Source organism: Pogoniulus pusillus, chromosome 28 (assembly GCF_015220805.1).
Source record: "Pogoniulus pusillus isolate bPogPus1 chromosome 28, bPogPus1.pri, whole genome shotgun sequence".
NCBI classification, from domain to species: Eukaryota; Metazoa; Chordata; class Aves; order Piciformes; family Lybiidae; genus Pogoniulus; species Pogoniulus pusillus.
In genome coordinates, this window is record NC_087291.1 from 18163604 (window position 1) to 18184989 (window position 21386).

At 54.2% G+C, this 21386-nt stretch overlaps 1 protein-coding gene across 1 annotated transcript; it reads right to left on the minus strand.

Annotated features, from left to right (window-relative positions):
• Nucleotides 1-516: 516 nt before the first annotated feature.
• On the minus strand, nucleotides 517-20702 carry PIK3R4 (phosphoinositide-3-kinase regulatory subunit 4). The gene is made up of 20 exons (XM_064166998.1): nucleotides 20638-20702; nucleotides 19664-20445; nucleotides 17393-17526; nucleotides 16633-17215; nucleotides 14205-14339; nucleotides 13363-13584; nucleotides 12840-13013; nucleotides 11538-11683; nucleotides 10645-10848; nucleotides 9444-9645; nucleotides 8851-9050; nucleotides 7773-7983; nucleotides 7076-7241; nucleotides 6084-6248; nucleotides 5368-5579; nucleotides 4977-5108; nucleotides 3811-3911; nucleotides 2796-2884; nucleotides 2288-2396; nucleotides 517-1240 (listed from the first exon to the last, which is right to left on the minus strand). Exons 2-20 carry the CDS (start codon nucleotides 20391-20393, stop codon nucleotides 1070-1072), a joined length of 4086 nt encoding a protein of 1361 aa, XP_064023068.1. The 5' UTR covers nucleotides 20394-20445; nucleotides 20638-20702; the 3' UTR covers nucleotides 517-1069.
• Between the last annotated feature and the right edge of the window lie 684 nt (nucleotides 20703-21386).

Below are 21386 nucleotides of genomic sequence, written 5' to 3' on the forward strand. Positions count from 1 at the left end.
GGGCGCCGGAAGGGGCGGGGCACCGCCAACCAGCCGGGGGCCGCGAGTGGGCGGAGAGCCGCGAGTGGGAGGGGAGCGCCGAGTGGGCGGGGCGCGCTGAGTGGGCGGGGCGCCGCGGGTGGGCGGAGCGCCGCGAGTGGGCGGGGCGCGCTGAGTGGGCGCAGCGCCGCGAGTGGGCGGGGCGCCGCCGGTGGGCGCAGTGGCGTGGGCGGCGCACGCGTGGGTGAAGTGCCGTGAGTGGGCTCTGCTCGCCTTAGCTTCCCGAGCTGCCTGGCATCTGCGCTTGGCACAAAGGGCAAGCAGGTTCCCGCCGAAGCTTCACGCTGTGGCCGCCTCTGCGAGCCGTGGAGGTGCTGTGCTGGGTCACAGGACAGCAGAGCTGGGCGCCAGGCACAAAGGGCACTGATGAGGAGCTGACCCGAGGTGAAGCTGATCGCAAACTGCAGCGAACAGCCCAACGGCCACAGCATAGCTGCAGAGAAACGATGGAGATCAGAGACCCAAGCACCAGAGAGGGAAGCTCAAGTGGACTTTATTAAAGCTATCAGAAGGTACATGGACACTGGTGCAACAGCTCTTGCTTCATTCCTCACACTCAGCAGAGGAGCAGTCAGATGCTGGAGGAGTCACAGCAGATCTTGCTTCATTCCTCACACTCAGCAGAGGAGCAGTCAGATGCTGGAGGAGTCACAGCAGAACTTGCTTCATTCCTCACACTCAGCAGAGGAGCAGTCAGATGCTGGAGGACTTGCACCAGCTCTTTGCTTTTTGCATGTTTCAAGTGTGTAAGGTGGGAGGTCTTCAGACAGCCCTAGAGAATGTTGCCAAGTCCAAGTGGAGCAGTTTCTTCAGAGGGTGCCTGGTATGTCAAAGAAATGCTGTGGGTACCAAACATCTCAAAGAGAAGTAGTGGTCAAGAAGTGCTGGCAGTGGTGGATGCAGATAACCCATTTCATCATCACCTTGATGAAGTCCATTCTGTTCCATGACCTGGAAACAGTCCTTGCAAACTTCACTCTAGCACAGTTTCTTTATTACAAGTATTTACAGACGTCTGTTAGTGCAGCTTTCACTTCCACACTTTGACAATCCCATCCCTGGATGCAGTGACAATGAAGCCCTGTGTGGTCTGGAAGGTGGCAATATCTGTGATAATGTCGTGGTGGCCAACGGGCAGAGACTCTGGGCCCTTCCGTGGGGTCTCCTCAGTGGGACCCAGTTTCTGCTTGTTTTGAATTTCCTGTACAACAACCACAAAAGCCAAGCAAGAAAGGTGAGGAAGGTCATCTAGAGCACAGGAAGCATTTGCAGAGGGGCATCACACAGGCTCAGCTGTTAAAAAAAACCCTCTCAAATCAAACCAAGCCCAAATTTACTCCTTGGTTCACTTCTTTTCAACAAACCCAGGCCTTAATTGTAGAATCCCAGAATGGCTCAGGTTGGGAGGAAGCTCAGAGCTCCTCTGCTCCAGCCTCCCTACCCTGCCCAGGGACACCTCTCAGCTAGACTCAGCTGCTCAGGGCCTCATCCAGCCTGGCCTGCAACACCCCCAGGCAGGAGGCAGCCACAGCCTCCCTGGGCAGCCTGGGCCAGACTCTCACCACCCTCACACTCAACAACTTCTGCCTCAGCTCCAAACCATTGCCCTTGGCCTGGCTCAGAGGCCCTCAGCACAAGTCCCTCTGCAGCCTTCCTGCAGGATGCCTTCAGGCACTGGCAGCAGCTCTGAGGTGCCCCTGGAGCCTTCTCCTCTGCAGGCTGCACCCCCCCAGCTCCTCTGCCTGTGCTCAGGGCAGAGCTGCTGTAGTCCTGGCATCACCTTTGTGGCCTCCTCTGGCCTCACTCCACAGCTCTGTGTCCTTCTCCTGCTGGGGACAGCAGCACTGGAGGCAGGGTTGGAGCTGACATTATCACACTTCTCTGGCTAGGGAAGGAATGATTATTTTCTCACATTTCTGTCACTGACACTAAGATTTGATTGTCATTTAGGGGGACAATAATAATCTACTGCCAGACATAGATCTTAGCTTCCCAAGGGTTTGATGAAGTCTGATTCAGTGGCACAACTATGACTGAGAACTGCAGCTGAAGCACTCGGCAGTCACAGGGCATGCCCAGAGCCTCACTGCCTTAGACCTCTTTCTAACAGCTTTTGAAGTAGCATTTCTTTAACTGCACTGAAACAAACCAAACTGAAACAACCCCTCCAGCAGCACTGCCCCTTTCTAAACAGTCAAAACCTGCAGAGCAAAGGTCAAGCAGGAAGCTGTCAAAGCCAGCCAGGTACCTGCACCACCTCTGTGCCCTCGATTATCTTCCTGTAGTAGGAAACAGAAGGGCAGTTGGAACTTCCAGCCACGATGTAAGATCTCTCAGGGTAGGCTAGGTCCCAAAACCTGGACACAGAGACACAAAAGCACTTTGAGATGTTAAATTTTACCAGCACTTGGGGAGCTGCCTTGCCCTTGTGAGCAAAAGGAGTAGGCACCAATCCTCACACCCTCCCTGCACCCCAGTGCAGGTAGCGCTGCAGAGGAAGCGCCACTGATGCTGAGCTCACAGGAGTCACTGATTAGTGCCAAGCAGCTTATCCAGAACTTCACAAAGGGACACACATTGCAGAGGAGCACTGAGCTGTGCACTGCTTTGCTGAGCTTGTGAGTGATGCTAACCAACACACCCCAGCACTGCTGTTCTGACTTCTTGGGGCTCACTTAGACCACGCTCAGCAAAGCTCAGTGCATCAGCAGAGGGGGAAGGGAAGGTGTCAAACAAAATGACGTTGGGGTTGTTACCTGATCTTCATGTCTGAGCCTGCTGTCAGCAGTATGGGGTTGCCAGATGCTGGACTGCAGTATATGCCATGGATGCTGTTAGGAGAAGGCTAGAAGGGAAATGGGATATTGGAAAAGAACTCATCAGCAATAGCTGTTGCTATGCTTCACAGAGGGAATGCATTCCTCACCACCCCCACCCACCCCCCGTGCCCCCGTGTCTCTGACAAAGGCCCAGTTGCCTTGCTAACAGCCCCCACATCTCCATGTATCAATGGAAACTGCTGCCTTGTTTCACAGAGCAGTACAGCAGATTGCATGAAGCTCTTCTGGAGTCTTGGACATGAATTCCTCAATGATGGCAAACAAGGACTGTTCCTAACAAGACCAGACAGGCAAACTAACCTGCACAGCACAGAGGTGGTTCAATTTCCCTGCTACGAGGGCATTAAGGGACAGACATGTGCCAAAAGTAACCTGGAGCCCAGGTTCCCTGTGGGCAGTGTGTGACCAAGAGGAACTCAGCCTGCAGGCTCTGCAGCACCTACAGTTCCAGGTTCCAGCTGTGGTTACTCTGTGCATGTATTTGTGACTTTAAGAGAGAGAGCCCAGACTGCTCCTTCCCCACTTAACAACTTGAGCAAGAGCAACCTGCTGCCTTGCAGCAGCAGTGGAGTGCAGGAGTGGCACTGGGTGACGGAAAGAACCTGCAGAGGAGCAGATGCTGACCACCCCAGAAAGAGCAAGGAGCCACACCACGAGTTTTGGCCTTTCAGGGGTTTTCTGAGAACATGAGTGCATCCAGCAAGTGCTGCAAGCACATTGCACAGGGAAGGGAAGAGGCCAATGCAGACCCAAGTCACACTGCTCTAATTCTGACAGCAGAACAATTACGGTGACAAAATAAATCCAGGCAAGCTCCTGGCATCAAACTGGCAGGGCCACAGAGCCAGGGCACTGCACTGCCACGCAGCATGGGGTGTGGGGTAGCTCTAGCCCTTGCCAAAGAGGAAAGGGGAGAGGAGAGAGGCCAGACCTGCATCTCGGAGAGTGGCGGCGCGCTGCTAGCCCACAGTGTGAAGCGTCGGTCGCCGGTTTCCATGTCCCACATGGAGACCTCGTTGTTGCCCTGGACAGCTGCAGGGAGACATGGCCAAGGAGAGCAGGTGAGCAGGCTGACAGTGTGCTGCTGAGGGGCTGGCACGGGGACATCCTCCCCTTGCTCTCTGCCTGGTGACTGGCAGTACAGCCCTGCGTGCATTTTGTTGGCTTTGCCACTCAGCAGAAGCTTCACTGAGGTGTCTCATTGAAGAGCTCAGGTGAAGCTTGCTTTAACCTCCAGCCCTTCTTAAAAGGCATTAAACCCTTAGCTTCCTCCCTTGGCAACTTCCCATCTTTCTTTGAGAAGGATTGATGGGCACCAGGGACTTCACAGATTGCACTGGGTTGGAAGGACCTTCAAAGCTCATCTTGTTCGCCCTCTCTACAGTCAGCAGGGACAGCTCCAATGAGAGCAGAGTGCCCAGGGATACATTGAGTCTGAGCTTGAATGTCCCCAGGGGGACATCCCTCGGCAGCCTGTTCCAGTCTCTCATCACTCTCATTGTGCAGAGCTTCCTCTTGGTGTCCAACCTAAATCTGCTCTGCTCCAGTTTAAAATCACTACTCCTGGGCAAGTAAGACAGCAATGCACAGTTGCAGAGTTCAGTAGCTATTGTGCTGTTCCACATCCCAGTTTAGTGTGGCCAGGCAAAGGATTCTGTCCAAATCATTGCTGAAGATGCCTGGCAGCAGGGACTTTTTAACACCACTTTGTCACTTGTTTAGTCTTTAGCAGAGGGGAAGCAAACTGGAAAGCAGAGAGAAGCTTGCTTTATTTCTATGCCTTCCCATGAAATCTGCTTTATCTCCCAGAAGTGATGCCTAAGAAGTAACAAAATCTGAAATGCAAACTAGTCTCATTTCACAGCAGCTTGGTCAGTCCTAATCAGCTCCACTCCCCCCTTCACTTCATTTAAAAAGCCAGGAAGGCACAGCAGCAGAGCACAAGTAGGAACCTTCCCTTTTTCCTCTCCCCAGGCTAAGCATGATTGAAAACATGAGGAAGAAAAATAACCCAAACTCCAGCTCCTCTCAGGGCTTGAAGCAGAAGCTTTAGTCGCAGCCCCTGGCCGTGTGAGGTCAGTCTGAGCCATCTCTTACCTGCAATCACCCAGGACTGATAGACAGGATGCATGAGCAGGCGCCGGATCCGGGCCTTGGAGGGATGAGAGTGGCTGGAGATGGGTAACTGGAACCTCATGTCCCAGCATGCCATGGTCCCATTGCTTGTTCCTGGGGAGAGAGAAAGCTCCCCAGAGTCAGGGGGCAAGCAGGCAGCTTTTGGCCCATATCTTTGTGCTCTTGCTCAGAGAAGTGCACTTCAGCCACCAATGATTGGAGGGCAGAACAACCTCTCACAAACAGCCCAGGAGCTATTTCTCTCCTCTGGTTTGAATTCCAGTCCAATCAGAGCAAGCAAAGCCTGAGCTATGGTCACTGTACAAGGAGAGCAGAAGGGGCAGAGGGCAGCTGAGCAGGAGCAGGGGCTCACCGATGCACAGCCAGCACTGGTGTATGTCCACAGCAAAGGAAGTGATGAGACCCAGCTTCAAGTCGTGCTTCAGCGTCCAGGCGTTGCTGCTGGACCTCAGGTCCCAGCCCACCAGAGAGCCATTCACGGTGCCATAGGCCAGCACAGACTGGGCTCCTGAGTTGAAGTGATGCATGTCTACCACACAGCCATCATCCTTCAGATCTAGGGACCTGGGAGGAAAGGAAAAAAGGACTGAGGAAGAGATGTGACTCTCTCCAAGTTTAAGACTCCTTCCAGCAGCAAATCTTGAGCAGCATTTTCTTCTTCGTGCCCCTTCCCAAGGTGTCTGCCAGAAGAAGTGTTCTGGTCTCTTCTAACCAGCAATAGGATGAGAGGAAATGGGTTTAAGTGGTGCCAGGGGAGGTTTAGATTGGACATTAGGGAAAACTTTTTGACTGAGAATGGTGAAGGGTTGGAATAGGCTTTCCAGGAAGGTGGTGGAGTCCCCCTCCCTGGAGGTGTTCAAGAAGCTATAAAGTGGTGCTTCAGGTTATGGCTTAGTGGTCATGGGACTTGATGATCTTAAAGGTCTTTTCCAGCCTTAGTGATTCTATGACTCTATCAATTTCAGTACAACTGAACTTGTTCTCTCTCAAACCCTTCTAGGGTCCTACAGGAGGGCCATCCTAGCAGCTTGAGCTCTGCAGCGAGATTTGGCTGCTCTGGGTACAAACCTGCTTTGTATTGGATGAATTTTAGGAGATTTAGGGAGCTTTGAAGCCTCAATACTAAGAAGCTGGATGGCACCATTATCTGAAGCCACAGCCAAGTAATGGGAGCCTTGGCAGAAGGTCAATGTCTTCACGTGGCCCCCGATGCGAGAGTAGGTCAGGATGGACCTGCACAGCACAGAGGGAGAGAGAAAGGAGATGTTTTGGTGGCACTTCAAAAGAGCAAGAATTACGTCTCTCAAACACCTACTTAAACCCAACAGCTCTTGAGAGACCTGAAAATGAAAAGGTCACCCCCGTGGCAGCTCAGCTGGTTGGGTTAGTGTCGGCATCAGCTGCAGGGTTGAGCCTTGGGGGTTCCTTTGTGGCTTTGGTGTTGTTTGAGGCTAATTTGGGGGCAATGTTGGTGAGTTTCGTCTCTTCCACATCTGTGGTGGTGGATCCTGAAAAGAACATTTCCTGAGTGCTCCAAAGTCAGAAGGCAACAAAGCCTGTGCAGTCTCTGAAAGCTTGGCTCTCCATTTGAACCTCTGGGTTGTGACAGGCTCCAGCCACAGCAGCACACATCTGCCTGCCAGTAAAATCCAGGCCTGAGCTGAGCTTGCAGCACAGCTGCAGTGCTCACCACAGCTCTGTGTTGCCCCAGCAAGGCACTTTCCTGCACCATGGGCCAGGGGAGGACACGAAAGACTCCAAAGGGTCTTAGAACAGAAGATATTTCCATGTGTGCAGAAAGGACCCCCAAAAGCCTGTGCTTACTACAGCTGTGAGGCAGCCTCTCTGCATGTGTTGGGGAAGTTTTTTCTCTTCCTCTTAATATATAGTAACAAAGTGAAAGTGCTGTTTCAGAGCTGCATGCCAAGACCAAACACCAGGCTACTCTATCACTGACGCCTCCCACACACCCACAAGCAACTCAGCTTTTGCTCCCCTGCTCTACTTTATTTTGCACCCTAAACCAGCAGCCCCCACGCCCTGCTGAGGTCAAAAGCTACCTGGTTGTAGTGGTTTTCCCTTCCATCTTTTGGCTGTTCCAGATTTTCACTGTGCCATCATTGGAGCAGGAGGCAAAAATGGAGTGCTCGTCAGAGACGCGGATGCGGTTGACTGCGGACTTGTGCTCGTGCAGGTGAGCTACCAACAGCCCCTTGGGACGCCACCCTGCAGGGACCAACAACACCAAGAGGCTTGCTGCTGAGTTCCTGAAGAAAACAAGAGCTGGGGCTCTGCAGCCTGGAGAAGAGAAGGCTTCCAGGAGACCCTGGAGTGGCCTTGCAGGATCTAAAAGGGGCCTACGGGAAGGCTGGGGAGGGAGTATTGAAAAGGTCTGGGAATGACAGGAGGAGGAGGAATGGGTTTGAAGGCAGAGGGGAGACTGAAAATGGATGCTAGGAAGAAGTTCTTTGCAGTGAGTGCGGTGAGACAGTGGCACAGGTTGCCCAGGGAGGTTGTGGAGCACAGAATCACCCAGTGTGATCAAACATCTGCCTGCACTGGCAGATGTTGTTCCACAGCTGTAGAACTCTCTCCAGAAGGCAAAGATGTAGCTGAGCTGAGCCAAGCCAAGGGTAGCTAAATAGTAACTGCCACATTGCCTCCTCTTGTGCATTTTTGCCCTGAGCTGCTGCTGTTCTGACTGGAATTGTCCTTCTGGGTGTGTGTGTACAACAAGCTGCCTGGGCTGTGCTTTACCTGGGGGTGGGGGCTTGCTCTCCCACTCAGCATTCTCCATCATCTGCTTGGCCAGCCTCTCGGCATTGCACTGCTCACGCTTCTGCTGGATCAGCTGCTGCAGCTGGGACTTGCAGGTGGTGACACGCAGTTGGTGTGCAGAGGGGGAGGCTGAGCTGCTCAGCACCTGCAGGGCTGGCTTCCTGGGCTGAGACACTGCCCCATCTGATGCCTGCAACACAGCAGCACTTAAACACAGGTGCCTTACAGAGCAATCCTGCTCCTTAGAGGACTGCAGAGAAGGGGAAAAATCTTCATTGTTGAAACAACGAGCAAGGAATTAGCACTAAGAAATCAATCAAGCAGGAAAACAACTAAAAATAGTGAAAATGACTGCTCATAGAAAGGCTTAACCATTCCCTTCTCTACCCTCTTTGCCTAGGCTGTTCTCCAGTCTAGCTGTAAGAACCAGTGTTGTGTGCACACCTCCAAGTGGGATTGCTACAGAGGCATTCACTGCTCTCAAGGCTCAAGAATTCCAGGTTAGCTCTCAAATGTTTATTCTGGGCTTCCCAAGTGTGCAGTGCTTCCCTCTTGCTTCAGAGTGGACACTCATTGAAAGCCAGCAGAGGTCAATCTCAACCAGTAACCAGTGTTCAGTGTCAAGAGATGCCTCCAGCCCACCCTGCTGTAGGTATTTCAGGTGCAGGATGTGTAAATGCAGCTCTGATGTGACACTGAGCTCAAATCATGACCCCTCCTCTTCTCCTCCACACCTAGCAGTGCGTGCAAGTTGAGGAGCAGTCTTCCCTGCCAGCCTACCTGCTACCTGCCTAATCCCCAAGGCTCCATCCCCTCACGCAGAGCATCACTCTGGCAGTGGAGCTCTTCTCTTGCAGTGACTAAATGTGCTGCCATCCTGCTTCACATAAACAAAGCCCTGCAAGTCAGCTGCTGTGCTGCAGAAGAGGCTGGGGAACAGCAGCAGTGTAAAATAACCTCGAAAGAAACAGGACCACAACATCCCTCTAGTCCCACTTGGCCTGAGAAGTAAGGAATCCTTTCAGTTTGAGATGCAAGGAGTGGTGTTCAGCAGTACCTGTGGGGAGGACGACAGAGTGGCACAAATGCCAGCTGAGGACTCTGACCGAAGTGGCTTCCCAGCCTGCATGGCTTCAGGGTCAGTGGTTTGCCCATGTCCTTTGGGTATTGGCTGGGAGATGTTAGTCGGTTCCAGGGACCCAAACATGCTCTTCCATTCTTCATTTACATTTGAATCTTGCTTTACATGTTTCCTAGCTATAAGAAGTTGTGAGGGAGAGAAAAAACCATCAGCATGAGAGCAGGCACTCGGGCTGGGCCTCACCCGCAGACTGTGCTCCTGTTCAGCTGCCAGCTGCTTGCTTACACAGAGGGCAGACAGAAACGTGCTGCAGGCTGCTGCAGCAGCTCACAGGGACTTAGCAATCAGACAAAACAGACATGGCAAATGCTTTGTTTACACCTTCTTAATCCTGCAGTTGACTCATGCACTAAATCACTCCGTGACGGGGGAGTTGTGTGTCTAGGAGGCTGCAGAGTCGTTATGGAGCTGAATTGCTGAGGACACTTGCCAAGCAAAGCATAGCCTTAGTGCTCTAACCCTCAAAGGAAGGCTACACTGTACCCAAACACACCCCAAAATGTACCAACCACGTTTGTCATCGGGCTCCTGCTTTGTTTTCACAAGGTCCACTTGTCTGCCAGTGATTCCCAGAGCTGCCAAGTCAATCACCCCTTTCTGGCTGCTGTCATGCATGTGGCTCTGATCCACTATATTGGCTTTGGCTTTATTTGATTTCAGCATGAAGTCTTTCAGTGCTAGCAGTTTGTCTTCTTCCTCCTCAGTCATGCCCTACAGAAGGGAAGATACTGTTATTTGCTTTTGACCAAGGACATGCACCAAGGCACAAAGAGACCAGCCCCAGAACTGAAGACATCAGCCTGCCACTGCCACGAGCCTGTGGGCAAGCTGCTGCAGGCTACTGTTGCTCCTCAGGAACATCTAATACTGGTTCAACGTGATTCATTGCCAGCCAGGCCATGCTAGCAGCCCATGGCTGAAAGATGGAGGGAACCCCCACACACACACACTCAGCTACAGTCCTTCCCCTTCCCAACGTTCACTGTGTTGTGTGGGATTCTTGCTGCTCCCCTCCTCACATCAAAGCTCAACACCTCCCTGTCCCCTGTGGCTTTTGCAGTGCCACATGCAGGTCTCTCTCTCCAATAGATGCTGCTCTTCTCTGCAGCACAGCACACAGCACATGTTGTGTGGCACTGACCCCTCACAGATGTGTCAGAGACCTGACACACACAACTGAAATCTTTCAAAGAGGATGCATTTGGGAAACCCAAACCTAAGGCTGCCCTGTTGCTGGCAGACCACAGGCTCACAGGATCTTAGGGGTTGGAAGGGACCCAGAGATTGAGTCCAGCCCCCCTGCCAAAGCAGGATCATACAATCTAGCTCAGGGCACACAGGAACACATCCAGACAGGCCTGGAAAGGCTCCAGAGAAGGAGACTCCACAGCCTCTCTGGGCAGCCTGTGCCAGGGCTCTGGGACCCTTACAGTAGAGAAGTTCCCCCTTGTGCTGAGCTGAACCTCCTGTGCTGCAGCTTCCATCCACTGTTCTTTGCCCTTGCCCTGTTGCTGGCAGCTATTTCCCTTCACTTCTGAATTCCCTGTCCTAGAAGCACATTCTGCAACCAACGAAGTCAATGGTTTGCAGGAGCAGAACCTGAGGCTGGGAGCCCCTCAGAGCAGCAAGTGGAAGTTCAGGCTCTGTGCGGGGGCAGAGCACCCAAGAACCTCAAGCCTGACTTTCAAAGCACAAACGAAAACCAATCACTTGTGAAAGCAGCTTCTTCAAGAGCTGTGCAATGGCAGGGTCCTCAGGGGGTGGGCAGTCAGGGAGGGCACCGAGCCTCTTCTTCTGCCGCATCTGGAGGTGCCGCAGCAGGCTGCCGATGTCCTTGGAGCGCAGGACGTAGTCAAATATGGAGCGGCTGACAGGCTCCTTCAGCACGCTCAGCAGCACCATCTCTTTGTCTATCTGCAAGCCAGAGAGAGGCCACTCAGCACGCAGCAGGGGCCACAGAAGGAGACCAGTACATTCTGGCATCTCATCTCTACAGTGCTGGCACCTGAAGCAAGTGACTGGCTCAGCCTGGGAGGGAGCTCAGAGCTCCTCTGCTCCAGCCTCCCCACCCTGCCCAGGGACACCTCTCAGCTACACTCAGCTGCTCAGGGCCTCACCCAGCCTGGCCTGCAGCACCCCCAGGCAGGAGGCAGCCACAGCCTCCCTGGGCAGCCTGGGCCAGACTCTCACCACCCTCACACTCAACAACTTCTGCCTCAGCTCCAAACCATTCCCCCTTGGCCTGGCTCAAACCCCCTCAGCACAAGTCCCTCTGCAGCCTTCCTGCAGGATGCCCTCAGGCACTGGCAGCAGCTCTGAGGTGCCCCTGGAGCCTTCTCCTCTGCAGGCTTCACCCCCCCAGCTCCCTCAGCCTGTGCTCACAGCAGAGCTGCTGCATCCCTGGCATCACCTTTGTGGCCTCCTCTGGCCTCACTCCAGCAGCTCTGTGTCCTGCTGGGGACAGCAGCACAGGAGGCAGGATTGGAGATGAGGTCTGAGCAGAGCAGAGCCAAGGGGCAGAATTCCCTCTCTTGCCCTGCTGCCCACACTGCTCTGTCTGCAGCCAGCACACTGGGATGTACCCACACTCTTGGAAGGCTTACCTGTATTATTGGCTGTGTGATGAAGGGGTGCAGGTATGGCATCAGCTTGCAGTAGACATCAGCAATGTTCAAATACTGAGCCACCACGGTGATGAATCCCACTGCACCGTAACGTATCCACAGATTGGGATGGCACAGGAAAGGTGCTGGAAGACAGCCAGGCAGTCAAAACACAGCATCCATGTGAAGTGTGTGCCACAGAAATGGCAGCCTGGGACACAATCCTTTCCCCTAGAACCACCCCCAAACTGAGCCCTCCCACCTGCAGAGCACCAAGGTTAAAACACTCAGACTGGGGGAATTCTATTGTGGATCTTGCTGTGCCTGTGATGGTGTCAAAGTCCACATTTCAACTCTTTACTCACTTCAGTCCCTATCTGTCCACTCCAGATTTGCAAAGGAGACTAATCCAAGAGTTAATCTTTCCCTTATTTTGGAGAATTCCTAATACCAGGGATTTATTTTTCTCTTTTTAAGTGACCACTTTACTCCTCTCTCCCACTTCCTTGAGTGGTCATTGAAAATTCACAAGACTCTGAAGTCCATCTCAGTTGCCTGGGTATTACTAAATTGCACCCAAGGCATTATAATCTAGGTGTGGGATATAATCACAGATCATCTGCCCTGAACCTGGGCAGCCTGATCTACCTGGGGGTGTCCCTGCTGACTGCAGAGGTGTTGGGCAAGATGAGCTTTGAGGGTCCCTTCTAGCCCAGTGCCATCTGTGACTCTGTGAATTCCAGGGGCACTTGAAAAGCCACAGCACAAGGGAGAAGCAGGCTACATCCCAAAAGATCAGCTGGGACTTGCTTCTCCCTAAGCAGCTGCTAAATCTTGGGCACATCCACATTCAACTGCTGAGTGTGGTGAGGAAGGAGATAACTCTGTACTCAAACTTCTGTGGAGCTAAGAGGGGGTTTATGGTGTTGGAAGGATCTTGCATGGTCTGCAGGACTGGACTCCCCCCTCCAGTGAGAACTGGCACAGTATCTGCCTGATCAACTTCCAGGGAGTAACCAGGAGCTTTCCCTTGCAGAGGCTGGCATGAAGAACAAGGGAAGATACTAAAGCAGAATGTTTGTGGACTCAAGCAGTTTGTTGCTGTCCTGCACCAGAAGGTACTTCCAGTCTGTTCCCCAAGAATGATTATTTCAGAGCTCTGAGCACTAACATGGTCCAACCAGCAGCAGCTCAGTAAGACAGTCTGGATTCACAGGTTTGCACACTGGACAGATAGGCTGATGGTGAAGCTCTGTGTAGTCCTGAGAGCAATTCTGCCTACTAGGAGAGCAGCCCACTCACCAATGTCACAGGCAAACTCATAAATGTGAGGCTTCTGCAGGAGCCCCAGCTGGCACATACAGGTGAGAGCATTGAGGGCTTTGTAGATGACAAACTCTTCAGCATCACTGAGGCCTTGCTGAAGCAGAGGCTTCAGTATTGAAGAGCTTTGCCAGCCAACGTAAGCAGCAACACCTGGAACACAAAAAGAACACATCAAAGTCCAGAGCAGAACTCAAGATGAGGTCTCAACAGGGCAGAGTAGAGGGGGAGAAGAACCTCCCTTGATCTGCTGGACACACTCTGCTTAATGCTCCCCAGGATCCCCTTGGCCCTCTTGGCCCCCAGGACACATTGCTGTGCCATGGATGTTCTCCCCCAGCACTCCCAGGTCCCTCTCCCTGGGGCTGCTCTCCAGGACCTGCAGGACCTCCCTGTGGCAGTGTGGCAGCAAGACTTTCATCTAACAGCCTGCAGCATGCATCACAGCTCATTCACTGCCGTCCTTATCGCCTCTTCTGTTGGGCTGCAGGCAAAGGCTCACCAACGATGCTGTCGAAGAAGGCCCCCCGCAGGTGCCAGTCGTTCTTGTCGTTCAGGAAGGTGATCATGTGGGACAGGAGGACGTCGTTGGCCTTCTGGCGCCCGAAGAAGACGCAGAGCCGAGTGATGCCGTTCTCCATCAGCGTCTGCTTCACGATGTTCTCAGGGTCGCTCAGCAGAGTCACCACTTTCTGCTGCACCATTTCATGCAGGGCTTGCAGCTCTGCAAGACACAATGGCAGGAGTGTCTGGCTCGCTGGGACTGCAGGGGGGGTCTCAGCAGAGCAGAGGGGCAGGATGCGCTCTCTTCATCTCCGGCCACACTGCTTTGGATGCAGCCCAGGCTGCCATTGGCCTTCTGGGCTGCAAGTGTACACCACTGGCTCCTCGAAGAGAACAAAGCTCCTCCCTGACAGCTCCTCTCTGCTCAGCTCCATCCCCATCTCCTGCTGTTGAGCACAGGCTGGTTCAGACTAACCTCCAACAGGACCTCCTGAGCTCACTGTTGTCTCCTTCTATCCCAGTCTGGGATCTGGGTTGGATCCTAGACCTGGATTTGAGGTCACTTGTTCACAGGCTCACAGGATGTCAGGGGTTGGAAGGGACCCAAAGAGATCATTGAATCCAACCTCCTCTGCCAGAGCAGAACACATCCAGGCAGGCCTTGAAAGGCCCCAGAGAAGGAGACTCCACAGCCTCTCTGGGGAGCCTGTGCCAGGGCTCTGGGACCCTTACAGGAAAGAAGTTGCCCCTTGTTGAAGCTGAGTTGAGTTGTTGACTCGTTGAGTTGCTAACGAGGAGCCCTGGCCCGTGGCTCACTGTTAGAAGCAGAAGTGACAGTACCTGTGTCATAGTTGTCACTAGGGTGAGATGCTTCATCTGTTTCTTCACTATTTGGTTCGTTTTCCATGTTCAGGTTTTTCAGCTGTACGAGCTCCAGAAACCTCAGGGCTGTTTCTGCCAACAGTGCTATGTTTTCTGCAAAGGGAAAACATCCTGGGTAAGCCTGATGAGAGGTTCTAACCACTGACAGTATCAGCCATGAGGGGCAAATGGAACTGGAATTACACAGTCTGACCCTGAAACAGCTTGGAGCTCCCAACTACCTCAAATCCCACAGCACCGCTGCCATGTAAACAAGTGGATAAACTGAGGATATCAAATGTAGCTAATTTCAGCCTTCTAGGACTAGCCCTAAATCCCACCTAAGGGCTAAATAACTTGATAGAACTTCAAGGCCACTTTCCTTCTTCCATCTGTTTATTTAACAGGGTCAGCTTTATTATGAGTCCATTAAAAAACTAATTATCATAGAACCAAGCAGGTTGGCAGAGAGCTCCAAGCTCAGCCAGCCCAACCTAGCACCCAACCCTGGCCAATCAACCAGACCATGGCACTAAGTGCCCCAGCCAGGCTTGGCTTCAACACCTCCAGCCACAGCCACTCCACCACCTCCCTGGGCAGCCCATTTCAATGCCAATCACTCTCTCTGCCAACAACTTCCTCCTAACATCCAGCCTCAAACTTCCCTGGCACAGCTTGAGGCTGTGTCCCCTTGTTCTGCTGCCTCATCTGCAGCTCCTCTCTGCCAGCATCCCCAGGTCCTTCTCTGCCTGGCTGCTCTCAGCCACTCTGTCCCCAGCCTGTAGCGCTGCTTGGGGTTGTTGTGGCCAAAGTGCAGAACCCTGCACTTGGCCTTGTTCAGTCTCATCCTATTGGCCTTCGCCCACCCATGCAGCCTGGCCAGGTCCCTCTGCAGGGCTCTCCTACCCTCCAACCGATCCATACCTGATCCTAGCTTGGTGTCATCTGCAAACTTACTGCTGCTGGACTCAATCCCCTGCTCTAGACCATCAGTAAAGATACTGAACAGGACTGTGCCCAGCACTGATCCCCGGGGCACAGTGCCAGCTGGATGTGGCACCATTCACCCCCACTCTCTGGGCCCAGCCCTCCAGCCAGCTCTTGACCCTTTTCAGAGTGAAATTATGAATAGAGTGGAAAGGATTGGGTTTTTTTTTCCACTACAAACAAAAGTGAGGTATGGAAAAAATAGTTTGTTCCTTAGCCCTAAAGGTGGAAGATCAAAGAGACCAAAAGCAATTGGTTCTCTCACCATCTCAATGCTGTCTATAATCAGTTTCATCAGCTTACCGGGGAGACAAAACAAAACCAGCACCTCCAACATTTTCAACTCAGCTCTGCATTTGTAACATTAAGAAAATAGCCAACAAAACATCCTCAGCACAGCAGTGAAGGTACAGAGCAAAGAGCAACTGCAGACATGGCCCCAAGGCTTCTTCCTGAGCCAAGCAGGTTTACTGCGTCTGGATTAGGGATGAAGAAAACATCTGCTGTGGAACAAGCTGGTCTAGTCCAGAGCAAACGAGGTCATTTCAGCCCCTGACCATCAAGTCTCACACTGTGGGAGAATTCCTCTGAGGGCAGTGGTGCCTGAAGGGAGTTTCAATATTTGATCACTTTGATCTGGCTGCTCTGAGCAATCTCAGCTAATAAAATGCCAGTGAAGAGAAACTAACAGCAGCAAAGGGTGGGCAAGCTCAGGAAGCCTTGCTCAAAAGCCAAGCTACATAAAGAAGTTTTCTTGGTCACCCTCTTGCCTACTCAGGGCACGAGGCCCAGGTTGCTTCTCTGAGGCTGTAAACTCTGCTCCTCCTTACGCCGGCAGTGGGCACAGCTGCTGCGTGCCACAGCCCAGAGCACAGCTCCACGCTTGGGCAGTGCTTCACATGCAGAACCACAGAGAACAATGAGAGGCAGCTTTCAAAAGCCTTAATTCACCCAGCAGAGAGCAAAGACACTTTGCCAACTCTTTAAAATGTAGTTACTGACGCTGGGGACAGGCCCACACTGGAAACTCACCTGTGCCACTCACGACACAACTGCCATCACCTGCACCACCTCATAGCTTCATAGATGCATAGAATGGTTTGGGTTGGAAGGGACATTCAGAATCATCCAGCTCCAGCCCCCTGCCAAGGGCAGGGACACCTCCCACCAGCACAGCTTGATCAGGACCTCATCCAGCCTGGCCTTGAACACCTCCAGGGAGGAGGCAGCCACAGCCTCCCTGGGCAACCTGAAGTCAGCTGAAGTGAATACAGGTCCCTTTGCCTGCAGGCACTTCTGAGCCTTCTGGGGAGCTTCACTGACACAGAAACATCTATGTGGTGAGGCTGGGCAGAGGAGAGCACTGCTAAGGAAACACTCCAAAGCCCAAGGCCTGGAGCTGTGATGCATTCCCTCTTACCAGCATAGGCCAGCCTGACGATGGTGGCTTCGTCCTGGGCCAAGTGTGCGATGCCCGGCAGGATGTACTCGGGGTAAATGTTGATGTCATTGCGTGGCACCTCCTTGACGAGAGCCAGAACTTTGGTGAGTGTCCTGACAGACTCTGCCCTCACCCTGGGCACCGAGTCGTTGCTGAAATGTAGCAGGTAAGGGGTGATGCGGTCCAGAAGGATCTCCACGCTCAGCCTCGGCGCCAGGTGAAGGATCAGCTCCAAAGCAGCCAGCTTGGAGTCGCAGTACTTGAGAGTCTGCAGGCAGGAGGTGATGACGGACACCAGGATGACCAGCCCGTTCTCCTTCGCCTCCCCCTCGGCCTTCTCCGAGCGGTCGTGGCCGCAGAGGCTGCGCACGATGTTGTCCAGGTCCTTGCGTATGACCAGGATGCGCTCGTCGGCCGACACGAAGGTCTCCTTGGCAAACTGGGCCATGTAAGGCTGCAGGAAGGTGTAGAAGATCTCAGGGAATGCATTGTTGCGTTGCTGCTTCAAGTAGTCCTCAGCTGCTAAACGTTTGTCTGGCTCCCGATGGACCATCTGAGTCACCTGGAGAAGGGCAGACGTGGGAGGGAGCGGGGAGAAAGAAGAAGGGTTTGGACAGCTGCAGGAGCAACAGACCCCAGGGGCCCAGGCCCAGGCAATGTGCAGCTGGTCACCAAAGCAGGCCAAGAGGAACCTGCCACAGGCTGCAGGAACGGCTGCGAGGCCGCGGGCCCTCCTTACCAGCTCTCGGATGCAGCGGTCCTCGATCTTGGTTAGCACTTGGTCGGGGGAAAAGAGGCAGTTCCTGTAAGCCAAAAGCTGGGACAGGTCAAACAGGGGCACACCTTCCGTGAAGAGCTCTGCTATCACACAGCCTGGGGAGCAAACCAGAGCAAGAGAGGGTTACACACAGTCATTTGGCCTTCGCTTTCTGTGTGCAAGCAAGAGCAAAGCCTACGCGGCCGTTAGCTCGGGGGAGAAGAGCTGAGCCTGCTCCAAAGCCTGGCGTCTACACTGGAGCCCAGAATCATCTCCCAAGTGTTTTATCTCAAACACACCAGCAGCACAGGAGTCTGCAACTGGGAAACGTGAGGCAGTGCTTCAGCCACCTGCCAGCTGGAAAACACAGCACCAGGAAAAGAACCCACCCCACTGTGATGAGGGGGAGGAGTGCCAGCAAGCCAGCGCGGCTCGGGCAGCGGCTCCGTTCGCGCAGCCCTGCTGCAGAAGGTAGAGAAGCTCTGCTTCCACAGGCATGCTGGGAGGCAGCCCGCTCACACCAGCTGGGCACAGGGAGAGATGGCTGCCAGAAACGCCAGCCCCGGCCCCTCTGCTGTGTGCATCACACCAGCTCTGCAAAGGTCCCACTCCTGCAGCTTGCTCCCTCCAGCATCTTCCTTCATCAGCCGAGTGCCCTGCAAGTGTGGCTGTAAGGGCAGCTCAGAAATAGAGGTCACCACTACCTTTACCTTGGGATTGTCAATTACCTTACCAAAACCAACCAAACAAACCAAAAAAGGCCAGACTTAGAATCATAGAATCAGTCAGGGTTAGAAGGGACCATAAGGATCACCCAGTTCCAACCCCTCTGCCATCGGCAGGGACACCCTACCCTAGATTAGGCTGGCCACAGCCTCATCCAGCCTGGCCTGAAACACCTCCAGGGATGGGGCCTCAACTACCTCACTGGGCAACCCATTCCAGGCTCTCACCACTCTCATGCTGAACAACTTCCTCCTCACTTGTGGCTTTCTATCTGCACAAGGCAAGCCCAAGACTTCAGACAGGCTTCCACAGTCAGACTCGGACTTGTGAGTGGGACTACAACAGGAGCTTACTTAATGATCCAACTTCCTGCCCTTGAGGCAAATGAAATGAGAAGAGGCTTATAAAGCCAGCACTGACAAACTGCCCCGAAAGCTGGCTCAGCCCCCAGGCAGCTGGACCTCAGGTGAACCACTGACTGCCTCCTCCCCTTGGGCTCCTGTCCTGGAAGGCCAATAGGCCTAAAAGATGTACTGGCTTGCCCCACCCTTCTGCTGATGGGGAAAGCAAGGGTGGGAGGAAAACAAAGGCTTGGGCCATTATGTCTCCTCCCAAAGTGATAAACAGGTACCCACAGGTGTTAAGGTACTTGTTGGTGTCTTGCCCAAAGAAGGGTGAGCAAGCCCTGGGGTCACCTAATACAGAGAGTTTGGCAAATGCCATCTGATTGGTGAATCTCTTGCACTCGGGCAAGTAATACAAATGGAGCTAAGCTGCTTCTGCTGTGCTGCTTCTGCCTGGCTGCCTCTGCCTCACTGCTCTTGGACAATGTGTTCTGCTCTGCCTCATGCCTCAAACCAGCTTAGCCCTGATGTCCTGGCTTGAACCTCCTGGAAACTTAAGGACTTCAAGTTTCCCAGGAGAAGGCATTTAAGTGCCTCACACCGTGGTGAGAAGTGCCACCAACATCATGTTCAAAGATCACATTGGGTGATTCTGTGCTCTACAACCTCCCTGGGCAACCTGTGCCAGTGTCTCACCACCCTCACTGCAAACAACTTCTTCCTAACATCCAGTTTCGATCTCCCCTCTGCCACTTCAAACCCATTCCTCCTCCTGTCATTACCATACATTGTCAATAGTCCCTCCCCAGCCCTCCTGCAGCCCCCTTCAGATACTGGGAGGCCACTCCAAGGTCTCCTCCAAGCCTTCTCTTCTCCAGGCTGCAGAGCCCCAACTCTCTCAGCCTGTGCTCATAACAGAGCTCCATGGCATCCTTTGGACTGGCTCTAACAGTTCCATGTCCGTCTTGTGCTGGGGGCTCCAGAACTGCACACAGGACTCCAACTAGAACTAGACGATCTTTGCACATGCTGCTCTCTAACACCACTGAGGGGAAAAAACCAAACCCAGAACAATAGAAGAACCAAACTCGAACAACAGAAAAACCAAACCCACATGAGCGTTCCTGCACCCCAGCACACAACCATCAACCACTGCCTGGTTTCTCCTGACAGCTCCGAGTACCTGCGGAGAAGATGTCCATTGCACGTTTCAACTCCCCCCTGGTTCTCTGGTTGCTGTTTGCCAAGTCTACCAGAGGGGTGGAGGGGTCCCTCATGTTCTCCAGCTCGGTGGCAAACATGCTGCCATCCACGAAGCGCTCGGGAGCGATGTAGCACGTCCTCCTGCGCGACGTGTCGAAGAAGTAGTTGAAGTCAGCAGGGTTGTCTTCGGGAAGGTAAGTCGGCTTAAAGCTGGCAAAGTCAGTCAGAAGGACCCAGTTCCAGCTGGTCACCATGATGTTCTCCGTTTTAATGTCCCCGTGGCGGACTCCAGACTTGTGTGCTTGGTCGACGGCAGTCAGGATCTGGAAAGCGATCCACCTTTTCTCGATGTTGTTCAGGAAGGGCCTGGTGCTGATCCGGTCGTAGAGGTTGTCCCGCACGTACTGCCTGAAGAGCATGGCAGCCTTCTCGGTCAGGGTGGCCTTCTGGAAGGGCAGGCAGTTCTGTGCCGAGTGTAACCTGATCTTCAGCTCCTCCAGCTCTTGCTTGTAGCTGGTCAGGGGTAAGGTCGGGTCCTGAATGGCGAACACCTTCACGACCACCAGCCCCTCCCGGTGCTTGGCTCGGGCCACCTTGAAGAAGCGGGTGCTCCCCAGGCTCTTGTCGTACTCGAAGTCGTGGATGTCCGAGAAGTAGCTGTCCACCGACAGGATCTGCGAGGGGGCGATGCCGGCCAGCTGGTTCCCCATGGCGGCTTCTCCTCCGGGCCACGGCCGCGCACCGCGGCGCTCCCGCCCCGGCCTGCGCAAAACACAGCGCGGATGTCACACCCCACGGCGCCGCTCCGCCGCCCCGCTGCCCCGGGCCCGCCGACCCCCCAGCCCCTCCGCTCCGACGGGCCACGGCCCCCACCCCTCCCCGGGCCGCGCCGCCGGGGCAGCGCTGTGCGGAGCCGGGCCTGGGCCCACGGCGGATCCCTCCCACCGCACTCACCGGCGCGGTGCTGCCCGCCCGGCCCAGGCAGAGCCGAGACTCCAGCCGCGGCGGCGGGAGCGAGCGAGGCGGGCTCAGGGCGGCGGAACCGGCACCGTGCGGCGGCGGGAAGGGGCGGGCCGTGAGCTCACATCCTGCGACGGGCTGCGAGCGACCGCCGGGCCGGGAGCCAGGGGCTGCCCCGCAGTCAGGCGGGCTCGGTGGCGCCAGATGGGCTTTTCCTGTAGCCCGGGCTGGAAGGGTTCTGCTCTGCTCCCGCAGAGCCCCGGGCCTCGGCGATCACCCGCCCCGGCCGAGCCGGGGAGCCGCCGGGTCTAGCCATGCTGGCTCCGCGCCCTGCCCGGCTGCGTGTTACAGTGCCCGGTGCTGGGCACTCCACCACCGCCCTGGGGAGATGATTCCTATGGCTGATTGTCCAGGTGAAGAATTTCCTTCGTGTCCGGTCGGAATCTCCCCAGGAGTAACTTGTGGCCGTTACCCTCTGCAAAAGGGAGTCTCCAGCTTCTTCACAGCCACCCTATAGGTACTGGAGCACGGTAATAAAGGTCTCCCCTCAGCCTTCTCTCCTCAAGCCTGAACAAACTCAGTTCTCTCAGCCCTTCCTCATATGGCAGCTTCCTCGGATCACCTTCTCTGGAGCCTCTCCAGCCTCTCTGCATACTTTTTGGACAACAGGAACAAAACCTGGATGCAGTATTCCGAGGGGCTGGGGGGCAGACAACAGCTGAGTGGGACATGGAGCAATGGAT

Coding starts and splice junctions, on each gene's coding strand:
- PIK3R4 (XM_064166998.1), bottom strand. CDS start 20,393: ATGGGGAACCAGCTGGCCGGCATCGCCCCCTCGCAGATCCTGTCGGTG. Junction 9,051..9,443: donor GGAGCCCGATGACAAACGTG/GTTGGTACATTT, acceptor AACTTCTTATAG/CTAGGAAACATGTAAAGCAA. Junction 2,885..3,810: donor CGCCACTCTCCGAGATGCAG/GTCTGGCCTCTC, acceptor TTTCCCTTCTAG/CCTTCTCCTAACAGCATCCA.